General features: G+C 28.7%; 3 protein-coding genes across 7 annotated transcripts in view; 1 reads left to right on the forward strand and 2 right to left on the reverse strand.

Moving 5' to 3' along the window:
• Nca (neurocalcin homolog) overlaps window positions 1-27,574 on the reverse strand; it is a 174,850-nt gene that overhangs the window by 13,843 nt on the left and 133,433 nt on the right. The gene's annotated exons all lie outside the window — the stretch shown is intronic.
• LOC148234162 (neuronal calcium sensor 2) overlaps window positions 1-27,574 on the reverse strand; it is a 163,031-nt gene that overhangs the window by 2,106 nt on the left and 133,351 nt on the right. For all 5 annotated transcript variants that reach the window (XM_088187392.1, XM_088187389.1, XM_088187390.1 and 2 more), the window contains 3 exons: window positions 1,634-1,754; window positions 1,414-1,557; window positions 866-994 (listed from right to left, as the gene is read on the reverse strand). In XM_088187392.1, the coding sequence (XP_088043518.1) occupies window positions 866-994; window positions 1,414-1,557; window positions 1,634-1,744 (384 nt within the window). In that variant the 5' untranslated portion in view covers window positions 1,745-1,754. The remainder of the gene's footprint in view (window positions 1-865; window positions 995-1,413; window positions 1,558-1,633; window positions 1,755-27,574) is intronic.
• LOC148234163 (zinc finger BED domain-containing protein 5-like) lies at window positions 3,113-5,557 on the forward strand. The gene is made up of 2 exons (XM_088187727.1): window positions 3,113-3,453; window positions 3,532-5,557. Exon 2 carries the CDS (start codon window positions 4,255-4,257, stop codon window positions 5,362-5,364), a length of 1,110 nt encoding a protein of 369 aa, XP_088043853.1. The 5' UTR covers window positions 3,113-3,453; window positions 3,532-4,254; the 3' UTR covers window positions 5,365-5,557.

Genomic DNA, 27,574 nt, shown 5'->3' on the forward strand with positions numbered 1-27,574 from the left:
GGCTCACACAGTGAGTAAACAAACTACTTTTGCAACTACAGTAATCCATTTGCTTTTGAATCAATCTATCAATCTAATAGTCAACAATATTTTTCTTAAAGTTCCCTTAAATTATAATTTTGCTTTTTCAATCACAAAAATATAATTTTCTAAATTTAAAGTACCTGACGCATTTCCGAAGCACATGACTGTAATATGCTGATTGTGATTATGATTTGAAGTGTAATTATTAAACTGTAAAACAATAAAATAAATATGCACTTTTGCGACGTAATTAATATAACCCTAATTATATGTAAAATTATTTATGATCTGCCAGCGTATTTAGCAGCCTGATGGCTAGTCATAGGCGAGTCGGCAAGTGCGGACGTTCTAGCCCAAACGTACATAAAAAGAGGACGTGATCGTGATTCTGGAAGATGTTTCAAAACTGAAATTCCTCGAGAATAGCTGGATTGTCTACAGCATCTTTCAGTAATTTGAAGAAATGCTTAGCGACATACAGCATGACAAATTTTTTTTAATAATAACTCATGACAAAATTTGTCAAAAGCCTTATCAAATTATATTATACACGACGTCAACTTGAATTCCCGCATCGAGAGAAGTTGTCACCGTTTTGTTAACGACAGAAGGTTAGTAACAACGGGCGGGACGAAACCCGTGCTGTTTATCCAACAAATAAAAATATATATATAAATTATTGCATTTATAAGCAGTATCAAAAAAATTGCTACAATTACTAGATAAAGTATAGAAGTCAACAATGAGAAATCAAAAAATCGTTTTTAAGTTAATATTTTTAGTACAAAAAATCATATACATATATATTGTAAAATCTTTTTACAACACAACTCAAGCTTACTTGAACGATCTTCGTCATTTCTTGTATATCAATTACACCGTTACCATCAACGTCATACATTCTGAAAGCCCATTTGAGCTTCTCTTCCGGAGTACCGCTGGAAGTTACATCAATCGCCAGTAGAAACTCCTAAAATATAGATTGGTGTGCAATTGACATGGTCTCGACTGAATATCAGATAAACATAATATATGAAAATGTTATTGCTAAAACCACAATAGAAACACAGTTAATAAATTAGTTTGGTTGGTATATTAACACTCATTATTTATATTTTAAATAATTCATATAGCGTAATAAACGATAAATTGTAATCAATATCAATTTGTCAACATAATATTATTAATTAATTACTGTTCTGAATATGGAGCTTATTTTTTTAAACATGATCTTTACATTATGTTAGTTTTTATTTTATACCACTTAATTATTTTAATAAATAATTTCAGATTTAATTAAAATTTTTATATAGTTAGCTTAAGTATCGGGACATTTTTGATATTACATTTTAATGTGGTTTTAACAATTATCATGTTTCATATGCAAACCTTGAAATCTATATATCCATTTTTATCCATGTCGAATGTTCGAAAAACATGATCGCAAAACTCCTCTGCGTTTCCAGAAGGAAAGAACATTTTGTACATGTCGACGAATTTGGCGGGGGTTAATCTTCCGTTAGGGCAATCTTGCTGTTGTTGAAAATTTATAACGCGATATAATATTGTGTATGTATTTAAAAATATTTTTAATAAACATTAGCATTACCTTGAAGCCCTTATACCATTCCTTGATGGTCGTTTCGTCGTATCTTGTGTGGGATTTCAAAAAATCCATGTCCTCCTTCGTCAGCTTGTCTTTGCTGCCAAAACACCCCATGATTTTTTTTCTGCAACAAAAAACATTATCAATTTAAAACATGATTTAAATTAAATCAAAACACAATAGTAGGTATTACTTATAAGTAGGGATTCCAATCCCGGGCCAAAATTTTGATCCCGGGATTTCGGTATTGCAATTAGTCGATCCCGGGATCCCGGGACCAGTCCCGGGATTATTTTCATGTTATTTTATCGATAAAAATAATTTAAAATAAATAATACAATATATTTTTACATCTGTTTTTTATAACGTACAATGTATAAAGTACGTATAATTTTAGTCTTGGACTTAAAATAGAAAATAATGTAATAAAAATAAAAAAGGGAAGGTCTTATATATTTATTTGAGAAGAAAGAAATGAACTTTTGACAATGTATGCACATAGGTGTATATATGTACATTCATAGACACAATTAATTGAAAACATTATTTTGAATAAAACTCACGAAGTAACATCAAAGCATCAAGTGTTTTATCATTTAGCCTTGATCTGATTTTGATTCCTAAGCAGCCTGCTGCTGAAAAAGCAAGTTCAGACTCACAGCCTCAAAGATTCACAGATGACACGTGCAACTCGCGCAAGTTTGTACACGAAATATAACGATGTTGTCAATAATAATTCGATTGTGCTTGATAAATCAACCAATCCGAAAAATTCGGGATTATGTTTTATAATCCCGGGACTCATCGGGTATTGAAAATCGTTCGGGATCCCGGGATCCCGGGATTCGGGATCCCGGGATTGGAATCCCTACTTATAAGTAATGTATCTGAGAAGTAGAGTCTCCAATTCGAGTAATCGAGTACTCGATACTCGAGTATTTTTGTCTATTTTTCCAGTACTTGATAATCGAGTATTTTGAAAATTACTCGATTAATACTCGAAATTAAATTTTTTTAAATATTTTAGATAAAAAATAACTTTAACTCGGTCCGGTAAAGGTTAACGTCTTGCTTTTATTTGGCGTTTATGCCCGAAGTCCCGAGTTAGAGCGGTTACTATCAGGTATAATTTTTTCATAGTTCCATAGTTGCATAGTTCCGGTCGTCGGCTATGCTAGTGGGTATGACGGAGAAATTTCTTTTGTGTTTTCTGTTCGACAGTCCCGACTTATCTAATTTATGGCAATGAACAATATGTAATATCAACAAAAAAAATTTTTAGGTTTTATGACTATGCAGTTGTAGCGTAAAGTGTTGTCAATTGTTTATACTGATCCCTCAGCTTAAAATATAAATCAAAACAATTGTGTGTTTTAAAGGCATTTAAAGTAAAGTTAGTTCTTTGCGAACCGTTACGCTCTAGAGCAGCGGTTTCCAACCTGGGAGGCGCGCCTCCCAGGGGAGGCGCGGACTATTGCCAGGGGAGGCGCCAACATTTTTTAATGAATTATTTTTTATACCATAATATCTACAAATTAATAAAACTTGATATATTAACGTAACAGTGAAAATTCAGTGCATGAATGTTCATTTTTTTACATTTACATATATTTAATTCCTATTAAAAAAATTATCTGGAGCGGAGAAATTTAAAAATGGCGCGTTTGCAAACGCTCTGTTTCGGTAATACACAAAACGACCGCTAGTTGCATAAAACAATAACCTCACATTTAAATGTCACTCGTGTCAACTGAAGCGTGTCGGCAGGGCGTGATATTGTTTTTTTTAATTGTTTCTGACGTGATTTCTTCTTGAAAATAATCGTTAGTATATTTTAAACTTCATTTTTTTTTATTTAAACTATCATTGATTTTAATTTATATCAATAAAATATTTTTTAGACGAATGGATAAATTTTTGAGTGGTTACAAGAGAAAAGTCAACAATAATGAAGATACTGATGCTGATACTAGTGGGAATAAAATAAAAAATGTACAAGGAAGTAAAGCTCCCAAGAAAAGACAATACAGTTCATCCTATTTATCATTAGGATTCACTAGTGTCATTATAGATGGCTTGGAAAAACCAATGTGTTTGTTGTGTTCGAAAGTTTTGGCTTCAGATAGTATGAGACCAGTCAAATTAAAACGGCACCATGAAACTCTACATTCTGAATACGTTGATAAGTCCATAGAATATTTTGAAAGAAAATTGGATGAGCTTAATAATCAAAAGCAAACGTTCAAAAATATTCTTTCTGTATCACCAAATGCATTATTGGCTTCGTACCATGTCTCTTACCGAATCGCAAAATGTAAGAAATCACATACAATAGGAGAAACTCTAATTTTACCAGCAGCTATTGATATGGTTCAAATAATGTTCGGCGAATCATATGCAAAACAGTTGCAATCAATGATATATCTGAAGATATTTGCGATCAATTAGTTTCTCGGCTGCGTACTTCGAAATTCGCCATACAAGTAGATGAGGCAACTGATATAGCTAAAGATGCCCATTTAATTGCATATGTTCGATATGTTGTGGAAAATAATATATTAGAAGATATATTATTTTGCATACCCATTCCTGGAAAGACCACATCCATTGAAATTTTTAATATAATGGACAGTTTTTTTAAAGAAAACGACATAACGTGGAGTAATTGTATTGGACTGTGTACTGACGGAGCTCACTCAATGTCCGGACACAAAGCAGGTCTTCAAGCATTAGTTAAAAAGAAAGCACCACATGCTATCTGGACGCACTGTATGCTTCACAGAGCAGCTCTAGTGTCAAAAAATATGAGCGAGGAACTTAACAACATTTTTACAAAAATTATAAAAATTATAAACTACATTAAGAACAGTCCTTTGAGATCTAGGCTGTTTGCAAAGTTGTGTGTAGATATGGAAGCTAATTATACCTCACTTCTGTATTATTGTGAAGTTCGCTGGCTATCTCGTGCAAAAGCGATTCAAAGGGTATTTGAACTCAAAGAAGAAATAACAGCCTTTCTCGAAGAAAATCACCACGAAGAGGCACATTTGTGGACGAACGATAATTTCCTTGTTAAACTTGCCTATTTAGTTGAAATTTTTGGAAAATTGAGCAGTTTGAATAAATCAATGCAGGGATCACAAATGCATCAACTTGTTCAAAAAGACAAAGTAAAAGCTTTCATTAAAAAGTTAAAGTTATGGAAGTCAAATTTACAAAAGAATGAGTTGGACATGTTTTCACTGTCAAAAGATTTCTGGGCCACAGCCAATATTGAAACAAGCAAGAATCTTTTTATTGAACACTTGGATGGTCTAGTGCTGCATTTTTCAAATTATTTTAAACACCTTGATTTCTCAAAGTTTTTGTGGGTACAGAATACATTTATTGACGATGAAAACGACAAATTTGGGCTGGCAACCATTGAAAAGGAAAAACTTATAGAATTATCATGCGATAGCCTACTAAAACAAAAGTTTCAAAATGAAACCTTAATTCAATTTTGGATGAATCTTAAAGGAGAGTATGAATCTTTGTATTGCAAAGCAACGCAAGTGCTTCTACCGTTTGTAACGTCGTATTTATGCGAAACGGGCTTTTCGGCACTGGCTGCAATGAAAACTAAATATCGCAACAGGTTAGTAGTCGAAAAAGAGATACGAGTGGCACTCTCCACATTGCCCCCAAGATTTGATAAGCTTTGTGCTAATAAACAACAACAACCGTCGCATTAAATTTTTATGCGATAGATGTAGTTGGTTTAATTGCTTAAAAAAACTTATATATAAAAATAAATATACACGTATGTGTATGTTATAACTAAACCTTGTTATTATTCTGTTAATTGTGGTTTTCAGTTTATTTTTGTAATAAAGTTTTTATTATTTAAAACGTGTCTATATTATTTAATCTATTAAAAAAATAAAAGGTAAGGGAGGCGCGGAAAATTTTTTTTTTTTTGGGGAGGCGTAGTAACAAAAAGGTTGGAAACCGCTGCTCTAGAGTGAAAGGGATTCACCCAAATACATCTTCGAAGGATATAGATTTAAATTCTTCGCAATAATCAGAAGGAGTAGAATATTGTATATTGTTAATAAAAAAAATCTATTCAAGAAGAATTACAAAATGCTATTTTGTCAATAGTCGAAGGAAATAAGAGAAAAGCAGAAAAGGGAATGAAAGAAGAGAACATAAAAAGAGAGTTCAAAAAATTTTATATCTATAAAAAGCGAACAGATATAAATTAGAAGCCTTATCCAACGCGTTAATGACAATAAGACCAACATCAACAGCAACGGAAAGGGTTTTTTCCATAACGGGAATAATAAAACCAAAGGTTAGCAGTAATATTAAATTCGAGACACTTTTTGCATTATTGTTTTTAAAAAGTATGTTCGTGAAGTTAAAATAATTGTAAAAATTAACATACTAAGTATTTTATTTATATGTGCACGAATTTGAGTAATAGCTATTTTGGTACATTTGGTAAATACTCGAAAGTACTCGAGTACTCGAGTATTTTAAAATTTTAATATTCGATTCTCGAGTAGTTGATGGTTCGAGTAATTGGAGACTCTACTGAGAAGTATACTCAATAGTTTGGCACAATTATCGTAAACTATATAAACAGGTTAAGGGACATTATTTGTGATTTAAATCAAATGTAAATTGTCAGAAAATGACCGAAGGTTAAGCAACGAAAATACTTCAATACGACAATAGCTTTTTGATAGAAATGTCATTTGCTTGTCACTATTCTTGTGGACGCGTTTTCTTAAAATAGCCGATTTGTCAAACTATAGGGCCAAACTCTTACTGCCAATTCGTCTTGGGATCATGGTAATACTCTTTGCATACCAGTTGACTTGACACGTATGTTATGTCGTTGTTCAGTAAAGACTAAATTGACTATTCAAAATATTACAATTCATAACGACAGAAATAATTGACAGGTTCGCGTGTTCTCAGGAGAATTTCTCAGAATATGTACATATTATATCATAACGTAAGCCTAGATATTCTATACTGTTTTTGACGTAAAAATATTTTATAAAGACCCTTCAATATTTTGAAACTTGAATAGAGTGATAAAATACTTCGAACCAAATATTCTGCGTCATAACAACTTTTGATGTCTAATTTATGATATTGTATTAAATATCAGTAACAGTAAATGTATATAATACGTCTCTTTGTTCTTTATATAAAATATTAATGTATAGAAAACGTTTATTTTAAATATTTAATTAAATACTGCTCACATACATTTCGTTGTTGCATATTAAATTTATTTAGGTACATAACATCATTTTTTAATCTAAAGTATTAATATTTTATTTATTAATAATACCAATAAAATATAAATGAGGTATAATATGTTATAATACATATTTAAAACATGGGTTATTAAAAAGTTTTTATCACTTTTAAAACATTGTAAGTAACAAGTTAACAATCAGTTTATGCATAATAAAATAAAATAACATATATCATATAAACATATTTCGAATTCGTAAAATTTTATCAATAAAGAACCATATTGAATACGCCATGTACGATCTTGAATTGAATTTGTAATTTTATATTTATATAATAAGATAAGGTTCAAATATGTATTTTATTCTGAATAGAGTACTTGAATCGGGACGATTTTCATCCACGCCCACATATGAATTTTCTTCTTCTCGGCAGATTTTAACGTTAAAGTAAGGAATATTGGAAAAGTATCAAAAACATATTTATAAAAGTAATTATTGTATTTCGCTTTTAAATCGACACAAAAATAATAAATATTAATTTAGCAAGAAAAAAATGTATCCTAGTATTCAATAAATCTTTAAGAATTACTAATACAAAAAAAAGCAAAAAAATAACAATACTAATTAATATAAAAATGTTAATATGGTACATCTTCTTTATTATTATTTTTAAGTAATTATTGAATTATAATAATTTTAAAATAATACAAGCTATATTTAATATTAATATGATTAAAAGCTGAATTTTTAACTTTTATTTGAATTCACAGATTTACAGGTTTAAAAACGCTAGTTAATTAGTTATGAAAAATATCATAAATAATTCAGGCTTTTTCAATTTAAAGTATAAATCTCTGTTGTAAATTAATGCATTATAATAAATACAATATATTATATAATGAAGATAATATTTATTTACATTTCTATATGTATATCTATATGCATACATACATATATATATTTATACATACTGAACCCCTTTATTTTATTTTTCTTCTAGCGTGTAGCGATAATGTGAACTTGAACACGTTTCACATTATTTTCCAGCCACCACTTGACCCTAGAGTCTCAATTAAACTTCGCGGTATAAGAGAGAGAGAAAGAGAGAAAAAGAAAATGGAGTATACACCCCTGTGAAGGTTTTCGAAGTGATTAGCCGACGTCCGGAATTTTTACACAAAATTTTAATTACATAAAAACGAGTCGTAACGCGTACAAATTCTTTACGCCGATATAATCAGCAATATAATCTAGAATCGACTATTTACTGTGTAACTCTTCGAGGTCTGAATAACATTATCAACATATAAAACATTATATTTTTTATCAAATTATAACAAATTTTGAAACAAATAAACACAAAATCAATACTCTTATTATGAGAGAAAAGTACTATAATAAAAATTAGATCGTTGAGTTAATAAAGACGACTGCGCAGTGTTGAAAATTATATTTCAACAGAATATAATAAGAATGTATGTATTTCGAAAGAGACAATAAGGTTTTTGGTTTTATTGTAGCATTAATAAGCCAAGGCCGACATAATATTTATTAATACAATTAATTAAAAGTTAGATTTTAGATTCGCCCGTTACTAGAAAATTATATGTTTTTATTTTCGTTTGAAGCTATTATTTTTTAAATAATTTTATTTTAAATATCATGTAATTCTATACATAATTTATAAATGTATATTCGCAGTATTTGCCAAATTATACAACAGACTCATTTTTATTAAAAAATGTTAATCAAATATTCTCATATACCTGTACATAAAGGAATATATATAATTTTAATTTTCCACTTTTCTTATAATACAATGTATGCTGGGATATGATTCCCTCGAGTCGCGTCGACGTATTTGAGAAAGCACTGCTGGTAGGGAAAATACACAATCAAGAGATTCTGGATCTTAATACCAGCGGTTGCATATAAGAATCAAAGTTTGGACAACTACCCAATAAGCACAGCAATCCGACTTTGTAACCATCAGTCGGATAGTATTGATTTGTTCCTATCTATGTACTCGCGGTTAGTAAACGCAATGTGATGTATCTATTTTTGTATATAATTTTTTTAAATTGTTTTTGTGAATATTTTTGTAATGAATTGTTAACGTGCATTGACGTACAGCTGTTATACTTTGCATGTGTATTAAAAATATAAATATGCATAAATAGTATTTATTTTAAAATCGAAAGAAAGAGCTTCTGATGAATTATTATTAAAATGGTTTATTTTTAGTCGGCCGTTCACACATGAGAACAGCTTGTGGGGCAAAGCTGCACTATTACCTGTATTGTATACAATAAACACGTTTCCGAGTTATATGCCGGCTGCAAAAGGCCGCCGAGTAATTGGGCCACGGACTAAGAAGAGCCAAGGAGTGGGTGAATTGGGTGGTAGGACCGCGTTTCCCCCACCACCGCGTCAGAACGAGGAAACGGGACGGAGACAGGTGAGAGGAGTGAGAAAATTCGATGGCCGATGCGAATTCGGCCCAGTGCCTGGTACTAAGATAATTGTCGGAGCCTATATTCATTTTAAGGTACACATTTTTGAAAGGGTAGGGTAGAAGCCACGATAATTTTTGACAGACCGACATATTCTATCATTCTTTCCCTATTGTATAGCGCACGTAACGGCCCCGATGACGACGCACATTAGCGATATCAAGGCCGCATTTTGGGGAATCGATCGCGCGTAAAGGCGGCCGGAGAGTGCCGGGCCAGACCGAACAGGAGCTTTTCTTACCCGTAGAAATGTTTTTTTTATTGCTCTTTACAAAATGAGAAGGTTATTTATTAAGAAGCTGAAATTCTAAAACACTCAATAAAATTTAAAATAATAGTTAAAATAAATAAATTTTGTAGTAATGTCGGCGCTCCGGGGAACACGCATTTTTATTAATATATGAGTTTTCGGGTTTTGGGGCCGAGGGGGTGTAATTTTGCAGTCAAGTATATGACAAAAAGATAGTAACAGTTTAATTTATAAACTTGTATAAAGAAATGTAAGCGATGGACTTGAAATAATAGGTCTTGAGAGTCGGAGAGACTCATCATCGCGTCCTCTTCTATTGACCATTAGAGCCAAGACGTCCTAACTAGAGTCTCCAATTACTCGAACCATCAACTACTCGAGTATCGAATATTAAAATTTTAAAATACTCGAGTACTCGAGTACTTTCGAGTATTTACCAAATGTACCAAAATAGATATTATTCAAGTTCGTGCACATATAAATAAATAAATAAAATACTTAGTATGTTAATTTTTACAATTATTTTAACTTCACGAACATACTTTTTAAAAACAATAATGCAAAAAGTGTCTCGAATTTAATATTACTGCTAACCTTTGGTTTTAATATTCCCGTTATGGAAAAAACCCTTTCTGTTGCTGTTGATGTTGGTCTTATAGTCATTAACGCGTTGGATAAGGCTTCTAATTTATATCTGTTCGCTTTTGATAGATATAAAATTTTTTGAACTCTCTTTTTATGTTCTCTTTTTTCATTCCCTTCTCTGCTTTTCTCTTATTTCCTTCAACTATTGACAAAATAGCATTTTGTAATTCTTCTTGAATAGATTTTTTTTCTTAACAATATACAATATTCTACTCCTTCTGATTAATGCGAAGAATTTAAATCTATATCCTTCGAAGATGTATTTGGGTGAATCCCTTTCACTCTAGAGCTAAACAGTTCGCAAAGAACTGACTTTACTTTAAATGCCTTTAAAACACACAATTGTTTTGATTTATATTTTAAGCTGAGGGATCAGTATAAACAATTTACAACACTTTACGCTACAACTGCATAGTCATAAAACCTAAAAATTTTTTTTGTTGATATTTCATATTGTTCATTGCCATAAATTAGATAAGTCGGGACTGTCGAACAGAAAACACAAAAGAAATTTCTCCGTCGTACCCACTAACATAGCCGATGACCGGAACTATGCAACTATGGAACTATGAAAAAATTATACCTGATAGTAACCGCTCTAACTCGGGCATAAACGCCAAATAAAAGCAAGACGTTAACCTTTACCGGACCGAGTTAAAGTTATTTTTGTTTCTGAAATATTTAAAAAAAAATTAATTTCGAGTATTAATCGAGTAATTTTCAAAATACTCGATTATCAAGTACTTGAAAAATAGACAAAAATACTCGAGTATCGAGTACTCGATTACTCGAATTGGAGACTCTAGTCCTAACTCACCGACTAGCTTATGAAAGTCGCCATCCGGCTTCTTAATGCGCTGCTATTTAATGTCAGCTACGATGAGCTGGTATAGTTTGCATATTTAATTGTTGATAATTATTAATAATATATTTAGAAGCATAAAATAAGAAATCGTAAAAAATTGCATAAAATTTTTGTTTTTTATTTATCTACATATGTATCATATATTTCCCTGTTTTAAAACCACTTAAGGGCAAATATTAAATTTGTAAAAATTGACATAGGATATTAATTACAGATAAATATTTAAGTACGTATATTTTTATTTCTGCACTTTTTGTAAAAAGTCTATATTCAAATAATTGTATATGATACATATTTTAGTTGCCATTATAATAATATATAAAATAATGTTTTTTTTGTATATATTTTTTATGATAAATTATTTCTATATAATTAGTTATGATTTAATTTTTATTCACATTGATTTAACCTTCATATAAAATAATACGCCATTAGTTTGTCTTTGAAATAATTTAGAGACTTAAACTCATCTTTAATGTAATGCAATATAGACTGAATGATATATATTATAAAATTATGTATATTAAATTCTAATATACACGCTCGCTCGAGTTTCATAGATATTAAACTATCACTTTAATTAAATATATTGTTCGTTAGGTTGGATCAGTTGTTATATGTATTACTTGACTTACATGGTTAGTTTTTCGTTGAATTTTCAATGTTAAGCTAAAATAAATGTATGTAGAATATGTAAATATATACATAAATGTTTATGAATAAATACATTTAAAATTATTGCCCATTTATTGTTTATGCCGACGTCTGTTGAAGGATTTCACTGAAGAGAACTAGTTGATGGTAAAAATACATTAAATTTATGCAAAATATGCGACACGGGTGTTATTGTATATGACGCGAGACAAAATATCAGAACTAATTAAAAAAACACAAATATATAGTAAATATTATTAAAATAAAAAAAAAATGTATATTGTATATAAAGAAAAATTTACAACGTACATAAATATGTTCTTTATTTAACACTACATTTAAGTATATTAATTTAGAGTGCATTAAATAATATTATTTTTATAAATTGCGAAGCATTGATAAAATAATATTTTACTTAGTCCTTTTTGTAATTTAATCTAAGTCAATATAAATATGGATCAGTGTTCCTTTACTTTTTTTTTGCCTTTCCCTGTAACAAAAAACTTGGCGTCCATGAAAGAGACTAAAGAAGGAATAAACAGGAGATTGGTAAATAATAATTAGATGAAGTAATGAACTGAAGTGCATAAAATAATTTTGATTGGTGCTTTTCATGCAGCTCTAGTTTTCTGAATTTCTGTGTTTTTTTCATTTTATAAGTGAAAACTTTAGCGCTTAAGATTTTTTAATAATATAATATTTAACATATGCTTAACTACAATTTAGTTTAATTTTTTTAGTTGTTAAGTACCAAACCTTTTTATAAAGATGATATTTTATTTATTTATTTGAGCTAATCAGGGATGTTAGGAAAACCTAACAAAAATCTTTTTGCGAGTACTTTATTTTTATAATTATTTTATTAATTGAGATGGGATTATACACACATTTATTTTCACACCAGTCTCATAAAACATCTAGGTAAAACAACTTGGAACTAATTAGCAATATATATATAATATAATATATACAAAACAGAAAAATTTGATAAACTTCTCCGAGATGGTTTATGTGTACTTTTTGCAAATTTCTCCTTTATAACCTTAAATTTCTTCAAATCAAAGTTCACACAAGTGCCATTTTTCGTCTTCAAATGTGCTTTAAGACGACCATTTTTCATAGATTCGTTAGTCAAAGAGTGTTCGCACAACTGACATAATGATATGAACATCTTAAGTGGCTGGTATGAAACCGAAATTCAAATAATCATCTGAATACAGACGAACTTTTTGCGCAATGTGGTGAGTTAGGAACTATAATTAAAATAAGTTTATAAGCTTTAGAGAATACAGAATTTTATTCACAAATGTCATCACGCATAGTGTTGACATATGCGCGGATTTACCAAAAAAATGTACCAAATATTAATGATTTGCGCATTGTCTCCCAAAACATTTAAATTATCCCCCGAGTGGGGCGTGCGACCCACTTTGATTTAGATGCATTTAAAACAAGTTTATTGTCTCTGACGTCATTAAAGTCTTGCGCTTGATCTTTATCGGCACTCCAGTGTTCTAATTGGACACTTTTCTTCTTGAACGTCACTTATTAATTCTTTAAATTTATTCGTCCACTTTTTGCCTGTTTATATCGACAATGACATTAACATAAACATGATGGCCACATTGTAAAAGGTTTTTGTATCAATCAAAGGTGTAAATAACGAAAGCCATGTGGTAAAAGAAGTGAACGATATGTATACGATCTACTGTTATACAACCCTCGGGCATGGTAAACGATGTCTATTAGCCTCTGGCTCTTTCATTCTTTCTCTGTTCATTCGTTTTAAAAATTCACGATCCCGTAAGCATCCCACGGGACTCGTAAACGCGACGCCCGCCGAAGGTATCAGCGGAAAAACACGAAAAATCACTCGCCTCGTACACAATGCACATGAACGATATAGAAGGGTAATATCTGTTTGAAATATAGTACATATTTGTATCAGAGTAATTCGCATAACTTATATTTTCGGATTTAAGAGTATTAGTGCCGGAACGGTTGACGTTCTTGGGACATATGTATATTATTTTTGATTGCACCTACAATTCCCAAAACATATTTTCGTATGTCAAGCAAGAAAGTAACAAATAAATAACGAGGTTAGAGTGCGTCACATTTCGTAGTAAAAACATAAAAATACAGTGTACGAATGCATTGCGAAAATTAATCTAAAACTCAATTTTTGGTGATTAGAAAAGCCAAAATAAGTTTATCGTTTAAAGGGACTACAACAAAAATTTTTTTTAATGTTATTAGTTTTGTATATTCTTATAGTTTAACGACTATATAGGGCGTTAAACATATCAAGTATAAACTCGACAGATACATGTTTCGATATAATCGACTAGTGTTTCCAAATATTAGGGGCCAATTATATCATTCGCTAAGGTCGGATCATTATGTATGTAGTTGTTATATAAGAAATAGCAAGACACGCGTAGTTTTAATTGAATTCTTCTTACTTAATATAATTAGCCTACTTCTACAATATAATTGCAATGAAGTGAAAGAAGAAATAGCACAGGTTTATGCAACGAATGCATTAAGCTTTTGCTTTCCGAGAAAAGGAAGCAGCGATCTGGCTATTAACACTATGTTACATAGTTTATTTAATATAACAACAATTTAAAAGCTCAAAACTTTAATAACGCCTCAACAGACATCTAAAAGTGGTGTATTTAACGATCCTACTTTTGGAAAGAGTGACAGTGTTTTCGCTCCAGCGAAGGCACATTGTTGTAGAAAGAAGCTCGAAAAACAGATAAACACCAGATGCGCACTCTTGGAGCGCATTGTGTAATGAGCCGTAACTGTGTTGGTAAAATAAACATACTCGTGCACGATTTTTTGCGCCAGACTTTTCCAGATAAAGTTTTTCCAGCCGGTCATTCTCAATGCATAATGGCACCGCTTTGCGACATACACAAAGTTTGCCGTACGCCAACGGAATATTCTTAATAAACATTTGGAGGGTAAAAAATACACTACATCAACATGTTTCTTTATTTATTCAGACATATTATACGAATATTTTTCTATAACTCTTAGGTCTAACTTGTTTATTTAGGAGATATTTTAAACAAATACCATACAAATAGATCATTTTTAGACTGTATAAATTATGACAAATACTAAATTAGTGATAAGAGATTTAGTCTTAAAATACAAGAATATGTGTATCGGTGAAATTATAAGCTGATTTCAGTGATTTTTTTTCAATGCATATATTTTATATGCGGTTTTAATTTAATGCAAATGTCTTTCACATTTATTGCACATTCTTAAAAAAAATATTTTTAGTTTTTAATTTGTTGTTTTTCATTATCGTAAGGCTTATGTGAGTGCTGCTCTATTTACTAAATGGTTTTATTTATTGTAGACAAGGCGGCAATGACATTGGCATTTATAACATCCAAAAGTGCAAAAAGTATTTATTTCACACAATGCAAGAAACATTATTAAGTCATTAGAATGTCCTGATATCAGAAACCGCATTAAAAAATTATCACCCAATTAAGAAAATCATCACAAAGATTAATTAACGATAACCTTGTTAAATGGAAAATATTAACACAGAACGATAATTCTAATTGTAAAAAAACATTGACAATACTTATGATGTAGATATTGTATTATAATAAAAATGTTACTTTTAACTAAATGTAAATGAATAAAAAAATTATAAAAGAGTTATACGGTTCACTGTTTTAGAGTTATGAGGTTTTAGAAAATTATAAAACGCGTCCCTAAATTTTCAACACAAGCATATATTTTTTATTCGTTATCCTGTAAAAAATATTACATAATAAAATAAAACAAAAAATAGGCCTTTCAAGATTTATAATAAACAATTAATTATTATTTTTAAGGAAAATCTTTAAATTTATCAATTCACAGAAACATTAAAAACTAGTATTTAATAATAAAAAAAATTATTCTTCATAGTCAATTAAATAAAATATTTAATTGACTATGAGGAATAAAAATTATTTATCAAATTATTTTAAAACTAGACAACCCAAGCTGGAACTTAGATTTTTAGTTATGTGAAGGCAAATGTAATTCATATTCATAATAAATGATTCGGCATTATGATTAATGAAAAGTGACTTTTTTTTATTTTCACATGCACAAAATATAAAACAAAAGGTCTGAAAGTCCACTATTAGTATATAATGGTGAAAGGGAGGTATTTTTAAACAAGGTATAGCCAAATTGCGCAATAAAAAGGAGTCGACAATTTAGTTGTTTCCTTAATTTCCGCCTACATTTGCATAGAAAGAGAACAGAAAAAAATAAACCTAGAGGTAGATTCCAACTAGCAAACAATAATGTGTCCTTTGATTTGGTCTTATGTAAATTTAATGGGACCGAAGCTTTGTTGAATCAAATAAGTAGTCCAAACGAATTCGATTCTGGGTCGAACGCCACATTTTAACTATTTGCCTCACCCCAAAACTTCAACGAAAACTATTATCAAAAGTAAAATACTATTTTAAGACATGTGTGCCACTTACAAGATTTTCTAGAAAAAGACAATTGACATACATACTATAAGTATAAGATTAATATTGAATAAATTCTGGAATAGAAAGATTTATATTTACATCATTTTGATTAAAAATAGTAAATATTAAAAAAAATATAACATAAATAATAGTAGCGATTTAGATAGGCAAGCATGATAAAGGCAATTATTTTTCTCAGAAAACAATGGTTTAATCTAAGTTGTTTTAATGTATGCTAATAAAGAGTAAAATATACAGTAACAATAAACAATAAAAACGGCGTCGCATACATTTAGACAATTTAGATTTCATACGCCTCATTATTTCTTGGTTAGAAATAATATTTATTCTCCATAAATTTAAATAATTATATTTTTTTATAATAAGTATGCGCATATAAATTTCAAATGACTTTAAAGATTGTCGGCATCTGGCGTGTGTCACGTTATTGCCATATATATAAAACATTAAAATATAATATAATATAGAAATATGTATTGATTTCCTAAAGATTATTGACTTTTTTGTCAAACTGGAATGCCTTAGTATTATAATTCATTTACAATTTTCTAATCCCAAAATATTCAACATTATTAAATAGTTGATGATTGGGGTTCTCAAACTTTTATTGAGTAGGTTTATTATTAATTTACACATTTTAGAAGATTATTATACGAAGTAAAAATTTATATCAGAGGGTTAATCCTTTCGTAACAATTTATTGAATCATAAATAATTTAAAGCCCTTCAATGACGTTATATGCATGTATATTACTTGTACGTTTTAATCCCTCCTGTCTGTACCGGATTTTCCTGTTCGGACAGACCATTCAATAATAGAGACAATGAAAATGTCTGGCGGGGCGAAAAGCAATTGGAATAGTGTTTTTTTTATTCAATTAATTTTATATAGATATCACTAAAAGCAAAAGAAAAATTGTTGTGAAAGCATCAGTCATTTTTATTGTAGACTGTTATCCGCATAAAAAAAATATAAAATTAAACTTTAGTATTTACAACTTGAAAAATAAGAACTTTAAAAAATGATTAAGTGCTAATTCAAGTAAATTTAGCTAAAAATCTTGGACCATTTATATGTGTTTTTGATCTTCAAAATAACATGTGCTTGTATTTTGATTTGAAATTGTTTTTATAGTAGTTTCCGATACATTAAATTAATGGGTTGGTGTGGTTACGCAAAATTTCTGGTATAAAAATTATAATGATTTTTTAATTATTTTAAGATTAGCTAAATGTGTTTTAAAAATATTTTTTATAGCATTATTTTGGAGAAATATTGATTTAAAACAAATCGATTAAAAAAAATAATATTGCCAGTGTTACTCCTTGTCTAAATAATTGTTTACATATTAGAATTATTAAATATTTATTAAATATTGATATAAGGTCCACAATGGCAGCAAGCTAAGCAACCTTATGCTTAACTTAAGCTTTATTTTACGTTATTGGCCTATTTACTTTAAAAAGGCAATAGAAATGTTAATATAGGTTTCATAAATAGTATTGAACTTTAGTTTTTTTTCTGTATATTTCCAAGTATTTGTAGCTCCCTTAAAATGATTTATTAACGACTAAATGATTTGTTTCCTAAGCCCATTGTTATTGTTTTCTGGAACCCATACTTTTTTTTTTACTTTACCGTTTCTTTTTAACTGCGTTCGTAAGACAAAAAATTTGGACCAAATTGTTTTATTTACACTTCTCCAAAAAATGATGAACGATAGTATTTAAAATTTAAAAACCTAACCGACTTAATAAATAATACTTTGTGAAGTAAAATTCTTTTTTGTATATTTAATAATATTTTTGATTTTATAATATTATTAATAATTTTTTAGAATTATTTAACAAACTTTATTTTAACAATGAAGCAGATTAATTTAGAACAAAGCAAATATGATTTGTTTTATATAACAAGAGATACAAAGACAGTTTGTACAAACAAGTTTAAATTTTAATGATCAAAATCGAAACAATATAATTTTTATAAAATCTTAAACGTTTAATGAAATTTACTCTGTTAATAATTTTATTAATTTTGTCTGATACTGTTTTTTTTTAATTTCGTTCTTTATATTTTTTATAAATGTAATGTGCTAAAAATAAATGTAATATTTAAGAAAAATAATTTTATTTTAAAAACAAAACATTTTTTTTTATAATCCATGTCATTTAAGGAGACAGAAATAATAAATCTTTCTGTTATATATATCTTCGAATTAAGTAAGGTTTTGGTAAAAGTTAAGGATTGTCACAGAAAGCAGCATTGTTAATAAATAATGTTCTGTTTCATTTTCATTGAAAGTTTGGAAAACTTGTATACATTGGATTCATAATAAGATACTAACGATATAAATAAATTAATATATACATACATATGTATGTAACATCACGATTGGCACAGCGTGAAGCCGAAATAATTGCGGCTTATATAGTAGGTAATAATTGTTTTCTTAAGCTTTTAAATAATGTGGACCACAACGGTTGAAAGGGGATAATTTAATTTGCCCTCTAAAGGTTAAACTACAATGCTAATTTTTCTCGGTTCGGTGACGGATTGGGGTTGCTGTCAAAAACTTGGCGGAGTATGGGACGAAGCGGTGAACGCAATTAAAGTTAAACATTGTATTTTCCATACCTTACTTTTGAAACGAAACTAAAAACGGAGCTTTAAAAACTAAACTTGAACCACTCGTTCACAGTGTTTGTTGCTTTTTATTAATTTTTTTAACAAATTATTATTTACATTTTTAATTAAATTTGCGAATCGACAGGCTGCACGCGACACTTTAAAAGTAGCACAAATTAATCGGTTCTTAAGTATGTCTGGGTCTACATTTAAATGCGCCACTGCAGAAACACATCAAATATTTTTTTGCTATTTTTGAAATTATCCCTAATATAATTGGAAATAATAATATTGTTTAATCACAAAGATATTTTATATGTATGTAAACTTATACACTTAATTAAAATTTTTAATTAGTTTTTTTTCATATGAACATTTTTAAAATTTTAAAGAAGTTTATTGGTTCATTTAGTCTTAACTTTATTTAAATATTAAATGTAATATTGGTTTAATGTTTTAAGGTCATATACAATATTTATGGATTCATGTATGTAGTTCAAGAAAATGGTCCCATTATTTTTTTAATAAATATATTTAATAGAGGTATAAATTTACATTAATTCCAAAATACAATGTAATCAAGTTTTCTCATAGCAATAAGAAATATAAAAACATTAAGAATTCACCCTTAAAAACCTAAAATATGATCCTAAAATAAAAATGATTTACTTACCAATAGTTTATTTTTAATAGTTAAAAGATATTTTAGAAATTTTGTTGTATGTAGTCTCTTTTCACTTCAACGGAAGTTTTGTATGCAATGAAATAAAACGGCAATTACAAATTCTTTTATGCATATTATTAAAAACTATTTAGGTGAATTCGTAATGTTGAGGATTGATTTAGATTCTCTATGAAGCTGGCTTTCTTCAGCCGTCTGTCCTTCAGAGTCAGAAAGTGACATATTGTGTCGTTTTCTTGATCTCGTATGTCATCAGATTAATCCTACGATCTCAGTGGGAACGTTTTTGCTAAAGACTCTTATACTTAATATCTCGAATCACTTTTAAGCACAAGTGGGGGTTCCCTAATATTTTTTTTTGTATTTACGATGATATAATTTAATTAAAATAAATAAATAAAATTGAAGCGCGTTCAACATATAGCTTATTTCTTTACAATGCTGTATTACGGTGTGGTTTGATAAAAACGATCAAAGTCTATTGCACCCCGCCTGCTCTAACCGTGAACACCACACACTCCTATTAGCAGACCGATACGTAATTGCCCCCTAACCGCCGTTTCTGTTACGTAAACACGTGTAACGTTAACGTATTAGTTCCTAAAGTGATTTTTAGTAAGTTTTTCATGCTATTAGATTATTAAGTGTGTCTATTACATTAGAATCACACAAATGGAGAGAACTGTTATATTTACTATATATGTAAGTACGTACTTGGAAATATATGTAAGTACGTACTTGGATTCACACGAGTACTCACAGGACTGCACAATGCGTTTAACCATGTCAGAAGTGAATACATATTATACACAGCAACTGTCATACGCTAATCTAAAACAGAATTATCAACATAGTTTCAAAACAGGAACTAATAGTATTCAAATGCACAATAGCTGGCTTCTATTGAAATAATAATATATATTAGCTAAGAGCTTTCAAAAGCTTGAATTTAAATTTTATATACATATACTATCTACAAACCCAAATGTTCGTTCAAAATTCATTGAGCTATATTATCTACCAATATTTTTTAATGGTTATCTATGAACAAATTTATTTTTTGTAACAATCATATTATTTCCTAACTTATATAAAAATACTTATTTAAATATTGAATTCTTATTTGTGTAAATATAATACTTTAATTACCCCTAAGCATAAATATATTATCTATCAACACCCCTAAACTTTTTTATAGAATTATGTATGTCTATGTATATACATATAATATCAATTTTCGTATGTACGAGCTATGCATAAATCACGATGACATTGAAAAAGTGGAGAATCTGTAGCACCTCAGATAAGGAGACCTACGCTAAAGTGTTATAATAAAAATTCACACTTTTCAACTCTGCATAAGGAAGTTAAATATGTCAAGTGATTGTTAATAGTGATATTGAGCAATATAAATCTATACTCTGTTAAAAATGTAAGACTAATGAGTCAAAATGTCAGCATTTACACATAATCACATAAGGAAGTGAAAACACTACGAATCATTAAAAATATTAAAGCATATGCCTGGATTAACATAAAAGCATCATCCTATATAACAGGGTACAGCTATATATCATTGAAATCATACCCAATTATTGCGGTATATTGGATATTATAGTAGAACATGCAAACAGTCAAAAGGGTAGGATTCTGTCTGCCAAGCTTAGGGTCTATCTCAAGGCTCATTATCGAGATTCATATTACCAGAGCGAATTGTTCTTTAACTAAACCCTTTTCAGAACGCCCCATTGATATTATTAACTGATACCACTGCATTATGTCAGAACGTTGTTCTACATATAAAAAATATCCTTCATTAAAATATGTACATCCGAGCTTCTAAAAGTTCATATTTCTTTTCTGAATTTTTAATAAATATGTACGACAAAAATAACATAAAATATGTTCCACTGCTTATTACATAATTATATATGCACCCCTTTGTCAAAATCGCAGCACTATATTTGCCCTATCCCGCAAAGGCATGTCATGAATTCATGATCCCCTCGATGTTTAACCATATGACGTTGTCACTGAAGTAAGTCCAACCTGTTCAAACAATCATGAGTGCAAATCAAACACGGTACAAAAGAGCCCTTAACAAAGTATTTGCATTGGTCCTTTGTTCGACCCATCGACATTGTGTCGCACTTCGGAAATTACCTCTCCTATAGTTTTTTATTATCATCATACATTGCTTTCTCTTTAATATTACCTCCAACATAAATATTTTAGAGATGTATTGAATTAAGTTAAGTGTCAATATTAAAATTAACATTATTAGTATTAATTAATATTTTTGTTTGAAGTATTATTATTTTCAAAAATAGTATTTTACATGTGTTATGTAATATGTAAAATATTGCATTAATCATATAATATAAATTTATTCGAACATAATTTAAAACAAAAAAAAAGGCAAACTCAATGTAACATTCAACCCAAAAATTTGGGTACCATTATTTAATATAATAAGGACACTTTCATTGTGTCGTTTTATATATGTCGTATAATACAATAAGATTGCCATTTTTATTATATAATAATTATTATAATAGCTATTTATGATATAGGTCCACAATTTTGTATTGTAAGTCATATATAAACTTAATGTATTTATAAAATTTTTACATATTATTATATTTTTTTATGTAAGTTTTAAATATATGATTGAATATGTTTATTTACTATACTATCTAGTATATACAGAGTAGCAAGCTTTTAAATGTTTCGTTAACATAATTTCTACTTTTCAATATATAATATTATACATATGTTTTAAAATCTACTCGCGATGTGTATGAGCTAAGAGCTGCTAAATGTGACTAAATATAATTAATCAATTAGCTACAGATATTTTTTTAAGTTGTACCTAATTATATTTTTATTTAGATGTTAAGCTAACCATCATTCAAGTTTATACATATATATATGTATATACTATACATATTGTATTTGCATTATGCAACATAAACTATACATGCTTTTTAAATTGATTGAAAAACGCTCCTTTAAGTCCTAATAATTCATTGTACTCCTTATACTTATTTATGTTGTTTTTATTTATTATTTAGGATCCTCTTTTTAATAAAATATATTAAAAAACAAAAAGATTTTTTATATCTTGTATTAAAATAATATTAGGTAATCCCGAAATCAATTTAATGAAGCAAAAAAAGCACGATTGAATGTTTATTTTAATTTTAATGATTTGACCTTTGTATATCTCTCAGCATTTTTTTTTAAATATTATCATAAAATATTAGAGGCTTTGATGCAAAATATTACAATAGCTCTCTTTTCTCGTCGTTTTCACTTTAATGTTTTTATTCAGGAAGTGTTGGATTAATTAAAATAAATAGTAGTAATTAAAATAAGTAGTAGACTTTTGTTAATAAGAGCAAGACCTTTACTTTCTCGTACAAATTATCCAGCTGACCATTATATATGCTTGCTGTTATTGTTTTGCCAAGCTTTAGAGTTTCGTAATACACAATTCTTTTGCAATCCTACTAAGCACATAACATATTTTTTTTACAATGGACCTGGGCCTCTAGGTAGCTTTTACTCTTTGACTTTTGGATTACCACTGTATTCTACGACTATCCTGAGAGACTTATTTTCTTTGTTCAATTATTGACTCCGAGCTTTCACAATCTTCTTCAAGTGTCTATGCACTGTTAAATCGGACAGGTTTAGTTTCTCAGCAATTTTATGAGTAGTTTGAGGAGGATATTTTTCCATTTCTGCAGCCACGACATACGTATATCTTTGCTGGTTTTCCACATCCAGGACTATACATGGTTCCTTTTTTTAAACCATCTTTGCCATTTAAAGATATCTAATAAATCACATATTTTTACTAGTCGTAGTTGCCATTTTTTTAAATAAATTCGTGTAACATGCAATTTCGTAAAAAAATTCATTTGTAAAATAGTCTTTTATCGTAAATTTTTAATTTAGCTAAATATTTAATATATGATGATGTTTCGAAGACGGTTCTACAGATTATACAAGAAATATATAATTAGTAGAAATTCAAAAAGATTTCGTCTCGAAAATATCCATCCCATCTCGAGAAAAGCTGCCTGACGTCTTATTTCGATTTTCAGTACAACCTATTCCTGTGAATACCTGTACTCATCTATGTAATGTATCAAATCAAAACACCGTCTACTACTCACGAATCAACACCATACAGAGTTACTGCGTACAGCTTTTATAAGCTATAAGCTAGGCTCTAAATGTCTAAAAAAAAGTCCAAACCCAATTTAATTTTTAAACAATCATATCTATGCAACATATATTTATGTAAATATAATTTATAAAAAACAATTTTTAAAATCATTGTTTTTGATTCCCAGAAAAAAATATTGCGATTCATACATGTGGCTCGTACTGGCATTAAGTTTGGCCACCCTTGTAATATAATATGGCATTGTGTTTGTGCTATGACGTCAACGTTAGCGTGCTCGTAAAGTTATATATATATATATATTTTGTTGGCGCAATTATTCATTTAAGCTAATTTTTCGATTTATAATTGTTGTAAATGTTGATAGTAAACTAACATAATTATAATAATCGTAAATATGGTAATATGTTTGATAAAAAATATTATTTTTACAGCGCTGGTTAATTAAGATAATACAGTGTTTACAAAAGGTAAAAAACATTAAATTAGGTATTAAGTTTAAAAAACTGTTATATTCTTTGAATATAAACATTGTATGCATATTTTAGAATCAATATTAAGTACTAATTTATTGTTAACATAGAAAACATCGGCACATTTAGATAAAGAAACATACAAAATCTTATCTACTAAGAAAAAATATTTTTGATTTACCCCTGTAATTATATTATAAAAATTAAATAGCTCAAACTGTAAGAAATAAATGTTTGTAAAATAAAATAAATAAAAATTCTAAATTATTTGATCTAATGCTGGAGAGGAAGTCACTGGTAATAAAATTATAGATAATCGGAACTATAAAGTTTTATTTGGTTTTAAAAAATGTGTAATCTATTTACAATACAGATTATCAATGTTTATTCCTTTATTAAAAAAATCTATGATTCTTGTTTGCTTAATATTGAGTTATATGTGTTTTGCTTTCCAAAGTCAGTGTATTTGGAGTATATGTAATATTTACATCAGGAGTAAAAGTTTTTCTCTTAACTGACATTACACAAACATACGAATGGTGTGCATTGTAAAGTTTTGTCATCAACTCGGGCGTCGACTTGGAATAAATTGGTACGTAAAGTTGTAGATGTTGAAAATATAGAGGTTAGACAGAATTGAAAATAACCAATAAGATGGTAAACATATCAGAAAAACAGCAATATGATTTAATTTATTGGCATGCATGACGAAAATGTATGAATTTCATCCTATTGTCTTCATCATTTATTCGTGATAATAAATAAAATATTTCATGGCAATTTCAATCAATTATACACGTGTACAGATGACAACGCTATTATGCGTACCGTATATCAATTAATATACAATAAATTTTAAAAAAGAGTACACGAATGCAAACATACATATTGATATTATATTTTTATATGAATAACAGTGGCATAGCGTGATGTTGCTTTTTTATGTAAGATTGTGACGCAATCTATGTAATCGATATTTAATACTAGATACATAATGTAAAAAAATATATTAAAACAAATACATGCAAAAAGTTCAAAATACCCGCCTTGAGTTAAGTAAGCAAACAAAGTGTTACATTCGTATTTTCTGTATTTGCATACTCATAAGTATCTGGATATTGGGAAGTAAAGCATATAACGAAATGTTAAATCCTTTAGTAAATACTACGCAAATCATTTATTTTTTCATAAATACCTTCTGTAAATGCTGTAAAGCATACAATAAAAACAGTATACAGCAAATTTGGATATTTATTTTACTTTAATATTTTGATTTATATGTAAAAAAAATTAGAAATATACTTTTGATGTTATTTCTATTTTTATATAAATATATTATATATTGAATTTTGTATTTTAATTATAACAATAAATTAATCTAAGCTTGCTAACATATACAATAACTGCTTTGAACATTTTCTATTTTAATTCTCTATTTTTGCGAAATAACATGTCCAGATTTTCGAACCAGAGGGGTTATTATTGTTAAAACAAAGTGTGTTGAGATTGTTGTGCAACAATCAAGAAACACTTGTAGTGTGTGTTTGTAGGGTACAGACCTCTCCGATATAAGTTTGCTGTGGATTTTTCACGAGGAGCTGGACCAGTGGATGTTAAGAGAGAAGCAGCTGCTTATTATGAATATGTTCTTTTCAAATACATGAAGTCTCAAGAGTTTTTATCGTTATCGTGATTCAGCAACTGTGAATGATTCTTTACAAAAAAATCTATGTAACATTTGTAAAGCGAAAAAAATTTACTTTGAATCGAGTACGCAGATTCTCATAAAAAGTCTAGAACCCAATTCTACCTCTTTGGACATCAAGAATCACACGTTTATTATAAATATTTTGTGCACGGTAGCTTAAGGCTTATTCTAATATTTCAAAATAGTACTTCTCAAATCAGCAGACGCAAAACTAATTAATTTATGATGTTTAAATATCCTCCTTCCATAAGAATAAAGTACTCTTTGTGATTTCACGTGTTAATATTACAACAACTTTGCATTAATATATCTAAAAACAGTGAAGCAAACTAAGTGATAGATATTCCTAATGAACATTGAATGGCAAGCCTTAATCAGTTATTTTATTATTCTTACAATTTTAATTATCTAAAATAACTTTAAATAAATTAAATATAACAATGTTTCCTAGCATAATTATTTTAGTGACGCATTTTTTTATAAATTTAAGAAATAGAACAGATAAAAATTAATATTTAAAAAATTGCATACACATAAAATGTTATATTGCTTTTAATCTGCGGCGTTTCTAATTAAATAATCCCTAAGGTAGTTTTTTTATTTTTTCCTATAGTGATCAACTGCTCTGGTTAGGAATATTAATTTCACGGAAGAATGTCTATTCCCTAAGAGACATATTCTCTCGAAAGAGGACCGATATTGAACCCAACATTTTTCGTATTACCGTAAAAGATAGTGTGAATTTATTTCGTCGGTGATGATCGGCGATTTGTCTTTCTTTTGAAGTCGTCGCTTATCACTGCGCCAGCTAAAAGGAAGCCGTTTCAAAATACAGTTTGTAAAGTTGTCAAAAAAAGTATTTTTTAGATGTAGTGTGTTTTGCACAATTAAGCTCAAAGAATTAACATATAAATTGTAAATTATAATGAAACAGAAATAATGTCTGACTACATAATCTACAATTTTATTGATTTATTTAATTATTAACTGTAAATCCTTCATTATATGCCTTTAAACTTAGATTAAATCCATAATTCAGTGATATTTATTGTAGTAATTTTAAACTGTAATCACAGCTTACAATCGATATGTCACTTGATTGAAATAATAAGTGTATAATAATCAATAATACCATTAAAAATCAGGTATTACTCACCGACTTATACTACTGGACTATTCGGTGGGTTATAAATTAATAATTAAAATTTTACATATTTGTATGAATTATATTAATATACTACATCGTGACTGCTTGCGTTCAAAGAGATAAAATAAATTTATGTATTATAGATCAAAGCATCTTAAAATTTATTTTCAATTATTATATTATTAATGTTTTGAGAATGCTGCTTTTTCTATAAACTATGGAATTCCTTTATCATAATGTTTTCAAAAGCAGACATAAATATTAAGAATGTTCATTTAATCAATTTAAATTTCTCAATCTAAATTCGATTACATACAAAATATTTCAATTATAAAATCTTTTGTATATTACATATAAACTTTTTAATTAAACATTCACCTAACTAAATATTAT

Source organism: Plectrocnemia conspersa, unplaced genomic scaffold, assembly GCF_051122295.1.
Source record: "Plectrocnemia conspersa isolate PC_06_02 unplaced genomic scaffold, ASM5112229v1 ptg000006l, whole genome shotgun sequence".
NCBI lineage: Eukaryota > Metazoa > Arthropoda > Insecta > Trichoptera > Polycentropodidae > Plectrocnemia > Plectrocnemia conspersa.